The sequence below is a fragment of the Carassius auratus genome, unplaced genomic scaffold (genome assembly GCF_003368295.1).
Source record: "Carassius auratus strain Wakin unplaced genomic scaffold, ASM336829v1 scaf_tig00054900, whole genome shotgun sequence".
NCBI classification, from domain to species: Eukaryota; Metazoa; Chordata; class Actinopteri; order Cypriniformes; family Cyprinidae; genus Carassius; species Carassius auratus.
In genome coordinates this window covers 11,394-21,447 of record NW_020527325.1, presented here as the reverse complement: position 1 = coordinate 21,447, position 10,054 = coordinate 11,394, and the positions used below count along the sequence as shown (strand labels likewise).

General features: G+C 35.2%; 1 protein-coding gene across 1 annotated transcript; it reads right to left on the bottom strand.

Moving 5' to 3' along the window:
* Positions 1-219: 219 nt before the first annotated feature.
* On the bottom strand, positions 220-8,700 carry LOC113090380 (kelch-like protein 7). Its single transcript, XM_026256234.1, is given in 13 exon segments — positions 220-807; positions 809-870; positions 1,265-1,362; positions 2,827-3,028; positions 3,109-3,349; positions 4,293-4,435; positions 5,223-5,324; positions 5,327-5,396; positions 5,474-5,649; positions 6,945-7,069; positions 7,148-7,241; positions 7,324-7,426; positions 8,469-8,700. Coding segments are annotated over 13 exon segments (1,824 nt in total). The 5' UTR covers positions 8,607-8,700; the 3' UTR covers positions 220-537.
* Positions 8,701-10,054: the final 1,354 nt, after the last annotated feature.

The window sequence follows — 10,054 nt, the reverse complement described above, 5'->3', positions numbered from 1 at the left end:
ATCTGTTCTTGTACATGCATTTACACTGAACTTACAAATGCAGCTGATTTCCTATTCAACTGAATTGCAGTGGCCAAACTATTTAAAATAAAATTGATAAATCTACAAATTCGATCATAGAATAATTTGATTGCGATCCGGACTTCGGAGTGCGTCTCAAGAACCATACAGATGGGATCTAAGCATGCACGTGAATCTGAATAAATAATATACAACTGATTGATTCACTTTGAGAAAGTTTCTGGCCTGTTTTATTGTAGTTCTGCAACATCAAAATGACAATATGATCCTTATTTAAAAAATAAAAGTTACACATTTGTTTACACATAAAATAAACACATCAAAACACAAATTCCTAAAACCAACTTAAAATGCATTTTAGTCCCCGAAATCTGCTAAATGCAGAGATACAAATGTTTCCAAAGAATGAACATTGGTCATCTGTGGATATTTTCACCCACAAGTTGTCTGTTAAAACCCTAAGATTGGAACCAGTTTCCAGTGGTTTTATATCGTCTGTATGCTCTGATAGCGACGCTATATTCTTCCATCCACCAGGGATGATGATGATGATGAGGAGGAAGATGCTGAATTCATGTCCTCTTCGTTAGCGCCGCAGGTGTCCACCAGACAGATGAGGCAGCTGGTGACGGGAAACGCTCGGACTTTACTGGAAACCACCCATTTGTCGGTCTCTGTGTAATACTCCATGATGTGCCCCAGACGGCCGACCCCCTGAAACCCGGCCAGAACGTAGATGACGGAGCCCACGGCTGCACACTTCACCGTCACGCCGCGCCACGGCATCGGAGGACGCCATCTTCCACTCGTTACTGCCCATCTCATAATACTCCACCGAGTCCAGCCCGCCTGAGAGAGACATCACCGTCACAGATCACAAACAACAGCGTGATGACCTCTAATGACTTCAGAGAGGACATATGTGACCCTGGACCACAAACCAGTCAAAATGGATAATTATTTCAAACTGAGTTTTATAATAAAATAAATAAGCTTTCCATAGATGTATGGTTTGTTAGGAGGACAATATTTGGCTGGGATACAACTATTTGAAAATCTAGAATCTGATGGTGCAAAAAAATCGAAATACTGAGAAAATCATCTTTAGAGTTGTCCAGATGAATTCAAGCTTAACAAGATGCTTGAGCCTGGAAGATGATTTGAGAAGAAACCATCATCTTCCCAGGATCGGCAGGAACATAAATACATCAAAACAAAGCAAATATCAGCACAAGAAACATACCGAGTGTGTTCTGCCCGCCGACGGCGTATATTCTTGAGTTCACCACAACCAGACCGTGATTCTTACGGGCCTCGCGCATCCCACAGAGAGCCCTCCACCTGAGAGAGAGACACACACACACACACACACACACACACACACAGAGAGAGAGAGAGACACACACAGAGAGAGAGAGAGACACACACACACACACACACAGAGAGAGCGAGAGAGACACACACACACACACAGAGAGAGAGAGAGATAGAGAGAGACACACACACACACAGAGAGAGAGAGAGATAGAGAGAGACACACACACACACACAGAGAGAGAGAGACACACACACACACACACAGAGAGAGAGAGAGATAGAGAGACACACCACACACAGAGAGAGATAGAGAGAGACACACACACACACAGAGAGAGAGAGACACACACACACACACACACACAGAGAGAGAGACACCACACACACACACAGAGAGAGAGACACACACACACACAGGGAGAGAGAGACACACACACACAGAGAGAGACACACACACACACAGGGAGAGAGAGACACACACATACACACACACACACACACAGGGAGGGAGAGAGAGAGAGAGACACACACACACACACACAGAGAGAGAGAGAGACACACACACACACACACACACACAGGGAGGGAGAGAGAGAGAGAGACACACACACACACACACAGAGAGAGAGAGAGACACACACACACACACAGAGAGAGACACACACACACACAGGGAGAGAGAGACACACACACACACACACAGGGAGGGAGAGAGAGAGAGAGAGAGAGAGAGAGACACACACACACATACACACACAGATGAAATGTACGTGTCATGAATATCAACCTGCTAAGAAATGCAACTACTGTAAATTTTATAGACAATAGTCTGTATCTTGAAAATAGTAAAGATCATATTTATACAGTGTTTTTTGCAAGCAAAAGGTGAGAAGATTATGTTTTGCTGCTGTTAACTAAAACTATTAAAAACATTTGCACGAACTGAAACACATTTGAAATGAAAGAAAATGTATATATATGTGACCTTGGAGCACAAGGCAGTTTTAAGTTTCTGGGGTATATTTGTAGCAATAGCCAAAAATATATTGTATGGATCAAAATGATTGATTTTTCTTTTATGCCAAAAATCATTAGGATATTAAGTAAAGAACATGTTCCATGAAGATATTTGATAAATCTCCTATTGTACGTTTATCAAAACTTCATTTTTGATAAGTAATATGCATTGCTAAGAATTCATTTGGACAACTTTAAAGATGATTTTCTGCTGTTCCTGATGTTCAAATAGTTGCATCTCATTAAAACTGACACTTTAGACTGGTTTTGTGCTCCAGGGTCACATATTAGATTAATTAAAACCTTTGGCAACTTAGCCTTGCCAGCTAAAATTAATAAATGCTATAACAGAATATAATCACACTAAAATAGCAGTGAAACTATGACAGAATGTGAACTATCTCTGTTCAAGCTGGTCATAAATAGAAAAGGAGAAGCACTGAATGCTGTGTGTTCTGGTCAGAGACGTACTCTTCAGTGTTGGGGTCGTACACCTCACAGTCGTTGAGGACTCTTCCGGACACGTTGTTTCCCAAACTTCCTCCGCAGACGTAGATGAGGCCGCTAGCCTCCACCGAGCCGTGACTGCAGCGCGGCATCAGCATGTTGGGCTTCGTCTGCCACGTCTCTGAACGCGTGTCGTAGCACTCGAACAGATTCAGAGCCGAACTTCCTGTCAACACAGTCAACAATCCAACATTACCGGCTTTACACGCTCTCTCCAGACCCACGGGGCGCTCCGCACACACTCACCCACTTCTGACCCTCCCGAGGTGTAGATCTTCCCTTTGGAGGCGCAGGCGGCCAGGCTGTCCCGCGGGTTCGGCGGTCCCAGCTTGGAGTACCAGCTGTCCTTCACCACATTATAGCAGTCCATGCGTTTGATGGGGAAGAGCTGGGAGCCGCCCAGGATATAAACCACATTGTCCCAGAACACACACGCGGCGTCCCGTCGCTTCTCGAAGGGGCAGCGGATGTCCGTCCAACTGTAATCCTGAAACACACAAACACAGGATAAGGACTTTTAAAAATCAGATTGCATAAAAAAATAATAATAAATATTAATAATAATTATATTTATATATATATATATATATATATATATATATATATATATATATATATATATATATATATATATATATACATATATATAAATATATATATATATATATATATATAACCAAAGAATTTATAAAAAAATGTTATACCAAATTTTTTTAGAAATATTATCAATTTATTAAAATGTTTTAAAGAGCATTCCGTGAATTTGTATTAATCTATTTTTATTTTATTTTAATTATTTAATTTTGAATCCAAAATGTAATTATTTAAAAAGCTAAATTATTATAAATAAAATATTTCCAATTAAATAAATGAGAAAGTGTATACTCATGGCAGAGTTTAAAATTGTAATGACTTTATTATTTTATTTTACTGAATGGGTTTTTATTAATAATGACAATGATATTTCTTAAATAATTATATAAATAAAATATTTCCTGTTTTTCCATGGCTGTGGATCTCATTGCCATGGCTTTTGTTTTTAATTCCTTTTATAGATATTTAGATTACATAAAGTGATGCATTATTAAATAAAATGATACATTTAAGTTTGTTCAAGACTTTTAAATTTTTTATTGTTTTGCAAAATTTAAAATAATAATAATTGTTTGAAAAAATGTTTTTTTTCCATGACTGTGGATCTCAGTCCCAGTGGTTTGTGACTGCAGGGATTTAGAGATTTAGATTACATAAAGTGAAACAATTCTATTTATTAAAGACGTTTAATAATGTATTTTTATTGCAAAAAATGTAAATGATCCAAATCAAATGTTTGCATGGCCATTAATCTCCCAGTGTAATGGACTTAATAACCCAGAGATCTGCAGACAGCGTGTTTGATTCTGGAGAGGATCCAGGAGTGAGTGATGAACCTTGGGGTTGAAGTAGCGGCAGGACTGCGGCTGTGAGCCTCCGAACAGAGCGATGCGGTAATCGTGTTTCTTGCGGCGCGGTCGACTGCTCTCACCGAGCTCCTCACGGTCCTCTGGAGACAGAAGATGATAACGCATACCACCCTGAGAACAAACACACCGGCTCGGGGTTAAATTATCACAGGACAAGGACAATTTAAAATTTAGAACTCAAATTTAATACAGCTGAGATACGTTTCTTATCTCTCTCCCTCGCTCTATACATATATACATACATTCAAATATTACATACAATATTTTTATAATTTTTTTATAATTAATATATTATATTTTCTTTAGTAATTACATTTTTTAAATAATTTAATTTCAGGTAAAGATAAAAATTATGTAAATATGTCAATAAATGTAATAATACATCAAATAAATAAAAAAATGAAAATTAAGAATTAAATTAAGTAAAACGTATAGATTTTTTAAAGGGGTCATTGGATGCAAAATTCACTTTTACAGTTGTTTGAGCATAAATGAAATTAAATCATTCCTGATCCGGCTTCACCTACAGAAGAAAAGAGTACAAGGCTCTTTAATAAATCTTTGCAAATCCCCTTTCCTAATAATGTGATAATTAGCAAGTTCCGCAATAAATGCAGCTAAAGTTAACAGTGCAGTCACTGCACAGAAGAGAGGGGCGGGGTCAGCAGAGCTCATTAGCATTTAAAGGAACATGCACCAAAACAGCTCGCTATGAACAGAGCTGGGGACATGGTCAAAACTGTGTTGTTTTACACTACCATTGAGAAATTTAAACTAAAGACATTTTTATTTTAGACCCTAAAGAATCATGGAAAATGGGCATCTGATGACCCCTTTAAAAAACAAGTATAAATAGGTTCAATAAAAGACTGATTGTTTTAGTGGTCAGTAACTCACAGATGACCATTTTCAGGCACTCGGGGTTGTCCTGGATCAGCGGTTCGGCTTGAACGGTCTTACTGAGGAAGTTTTTGGACACGAGGGGGAATCGAACCTTCCCAGAATGTCTACCATGTACTGCTGTCGATTCAGGACATCGTACTTCAGCCACCGCACCGCGGCGTCGTAGATCTGCACAGCCACACAGAGACACGTTATTCAGCTCAGTGAGCGTACAGTAGTTGAGTGTCCAGCTCGTGTGCGCTCACCTGGTCTTCTGCTCGGACGGTCAGCGTGTCCTGCTGGAGCAGGTGTGTCACCTGCTTCACGTCCAGCTGGAGAAACTCGTCCATCTTGTAGACGTCTGTGAAGTGCTGGTGGATGAAATCATCAGCTGCCACCTTCAGCTCAGGACAGTTCAGACACTCGGCCAATGCACTGATGCCTGTCACAAAACACCCAATCACACACTCCATATACGCTTCTACCACTGGAAGCATAATTAACTGTACATTATAACATTATAACTCACATGAAGCTTGTCAAATTTTACATTGGAGCTTTCATGTGATCACACATAAAAATAAAAATAAATCACATTTCATATCCGATCTATAAAATACCACAGAGAAATACATAATTATCTTGCGATAAACTGAAATAAAATTCAAAAGAGAAACAGGCGTTAATATAAATAAAATATATTAAATGGATAATAATATAAAATTATTTTAAATATAAATATTAAATAAATAATATTATTTATTACATAAATATTAGCAGAATTATATAAATACTATTTATTTAAAACATGTGAAACGTTGTTTAAAATGGCTTTACAAATAAATATAGTTAACATGTAATATCAGGAAAAATAACCCACAGAAATATAAAATTGTCTTGTGATTTAATAGAAATAAAATAGAAAAAAGGAAACATCTAAATCAAGCAGACATTAACTAAAAATAATAAAACATGAAACATAAAAATAAAATGCAAGACAAATTAATAAATCTAAATATTTAAAATGTTCGTTATTTATAATATGTAAATATTGCTTAAAATGGTTTAACATATAAATATACACATTCATCTGTCGTCTATTTTCAGTTTATTTTTAGGAAATAATTTTTAGGCAATTTTAATGTAAAGATTTCACAAGCCATATGATGCATATGTCAGATATCTCTTTTTTATGCATATTTCAGATTATGTGATGCATATGTCAGATCTCATATTATATTATGTTAGATATCTCATATTATATGATGAATTGTTTGATATAATATCAGATTTATAACATAAGCAATAATTACACACATAATATAGAGTTAGTGATTAATAGGAATAAATCAGAAAATTTAACAGACATGAAATAAGAATAAATGTCAGGACAAATAAAAAAATAAATATAAAAAACGTATATATATATATATATATATTTGTGCAATTATATAATATCTTATTTTCAGTTTATAGTAAGAAATTATTGATGCACATCATATGGGATAGTCCATATTTTATTATGCATCTGCTAAATTACTATGTAAATGTAAATGCATGCAATATATCTCAGATTATGTGATGCATATTATAAAAATGAATATTTCAGATATGTCTGATATAATATAATCTATAATTATCTTGTAATTATTAGAAATACAAATTAAAAATGAGAAGTAGGACTGAAATAAAGATGAAAATATCCACAGCGAACACTTGAAGATGCTGCGGTCTCACCCAGACAGTTGGTGGGGTCCACCTGCTCCTTCAGGAAGTCCACACACATTTTCTTGACCGGTTCAATCTGGTACTGGTTAGCGGCGTTCAGCAGGGACTGAACATTATTACTGTTCACTGAGATGCTGAAACAGAATGGAAACATGCATGAGCTCTAAATGCATGAAGAATAGGTGTAATGCATCTGTGGAGAGACGTCTGACCGAGCCGTGTAGACGAACTCCACCAGCAGCTCGATGATCTCCGGTTCGGCTCCACCAAGCTCCACCTCGTGATTGGTGGCCTCCATCATACTCGCTACACACGCAAGAGCAGGGGGTTTGTTTTAGATGTGTGTGTGTGTGTGTGTGTGTAAGATGCATGCTGAAGTGTTTCTCACATGTGAACATGAGGTTGAAGAAGTGGCTCGCGGCGGCCAGCACCACTCTGTGTGCCAGGATGTGCTTCCCCTGCACCACCAGAATCACGTCACACAGGATTCCCTGCAAACACACAGCCTCAGACAAACCTGCTTTTCCTGCAAATACCATCTCTGTGCATCAGAGAATATGAATGCACAGCCATGCATAGAAAATATTTATCTGAAAAGAGGCTGACACAGATAATGCTTAGTTCATAATTTGTATTTATTTCCTGGTAATAAAACAACCGTCACAACTTTTCATCTTCTCAGTACAGTCACTCTGTGTTGTTGATTGTCTTCATCATTATTAAAAGACTGCAACTAAAAATACTTTCAATAATAATCATTTCATTATTTAAAAACGGATTTATTATTTCCTAAATATTTTACTTAAAAAGATAAAACCTTTTTATAATTAAATATCAACAAACATATTAATTTAGTTTAAAATTTAAAATATAAATTAACTTTAAAACAGTTTTAACTTAATTATATTCAAGTAAAATTATAAATGAATTATATATATATATATATATATATATATATATATATATATATATATATATATATACATATATATATATATATGTGTGTGTGTGTGTGTGTGTGTTATAATAAATAAGTTAATTATAAGTTTAAAAATTAAAAGTTAAAACTAATGTAATATCAGATGTATAATATCAGGAAAAATAACCCACATAAAGGTATCTTGTGATAACAGAAATAAAATAAAAAAGAGGACGAAGATTAATAATAAAATAATATTATTTATTTTTTGTATTGTGTTGCAATATTTATCTGTAAATGTAAATTATTTTTCAAATTATTAAATGATTATCAAATTAAATTTGTTCCACAATTAAAAAAAAAAGAAAAAAAAAACATATATGCACCTGTTATCTCATTTCAGATTAACGAAAAGAAATTACATATAGCAAAGTTTATGTTCATTATGATAAATATATCGTTAGATATGCCATTGTTATTATGGAATATGTCAGATATATATGACGCATAAGATGAGATCTCATATAATATAATGATTGTTTCAGATTATGTCGTGCACACGTCAGGAACCTCTTACATTATGATCCTTCTGTCAGATATCTGAAGATATTTACCTGTTTTCTCAAGTTATTCATCACTCCCATGATGTTGGACAATAACCTATACTCCTCTTTGGACGCAATCTTCTTCTCGCTTTTCTTTTTGGGTCCTCCTGATATCTTCTCGCTCGATGTGGAGGCCATGCTCATCATGCTGTGTTATAAGTATGATAAGAGTGTTTATTTAATAACACACACAGAGGTTTGCAGCTCGACTCTGTGTGTAAATATGAGACAGGAATGACGTGCAGGAAGCGGCAGGATTTCGGGATCACCGCCCGCTGAATAAAATGCAATAAAAGTCCGTTTTTGTTTTTAATGTTATTTAAATTATTTGGATTTTTTTCTTAATGTAGTTTTAGATAGTTAATCTTTAAGTATCTAAGTGTTGGAAAAACTGGTTGCGTTTTGTAAAAAATGTAGACCGGGAACATATATTATGTGAAGTACTTGACAACATAACAATAACGTATGTCAAAATAAAAGTCCGTAACTATATATATATATATATATATATATATATATATATATATATAGAGAGAGAGAGAGAGAGAGAGAGAGAGAGAGAGAGAGAGAGAGAGAGAGAGAGAGAGAGAGAGAGAGAGAGAGAGAGAGAGTGTGTGTGAGTGAGTGAGTAACGGCTCTTGACTTGCAGTGCTCAACTTTTCTTTTGTTTTTATGTTTTTAACATTTCAGTATAGTCAGAGACAGTTTATAGTCTAATGCGATCTTTTTAAATAAGGAAAAAAATAGTTATGGTTATTTTAAATGCAAAATGTATTTGCTTTAATTGTAAATATATAACCTGTTTATTTTACTTAATTTCTGTTATTGTTTTGGGGGGATTATTATTATTATTATTATATGTGATTCTTATTCTTATTTTTTTTTTTTTTACAAAAGTTTAAATTCAATAAGAGCAAGATTTATTATGCTTTATTATTAGGTTTTGTTTTGTTTTTTTTGCTCGTTTTTATTGTGGCAATCAAAGCTCCAGCGCACTATATTAGTGTGCATTTTCATCAAAATAATTATTTTAGTACATTTGTGAAGCAAAAGCAAAGTCATCCTATTGCACTACAAATATATTGCCTGTATTACAGTGTCATGTTACTAACACTAGATGTCAGTGTTAAAACAAGTTATTACAATCTGTGTTAGTATTAGACATCAACCGGATGTCTAAACCAATAAATAAAGGGAATTCATAGCTCTTGTTTGGCTAAGAAATTGGTCTTTTATTTTTTATTTTTTTACATTCATACCTTTTCAAATTTTATTGTTTTAAATGCCATTAGACAAAAATAAAATGAAATAACACGAACAAGCACAAACATCCTACAGTGGAGATGGATACAGGTTTGCATTTATCTTTTGACTCGACATGGAGAGTTTTACATAAGTGAAGACATGCCAGGCTCTTTTGTGTTTAATGAAGCAGAGGAGCCTGTCCTCTCTTAGGTGAGCTTATTACAACCAACCAAACGCTCCGGCCTTGTTTCATTTCTCAAAGATTTCATTTGAACAACCTGCTGTGAGAAATCTGAGAGGTGATTAGCTCTGTCTCCTCATCCACCTGGACAATGGAGACATCGGAGGTT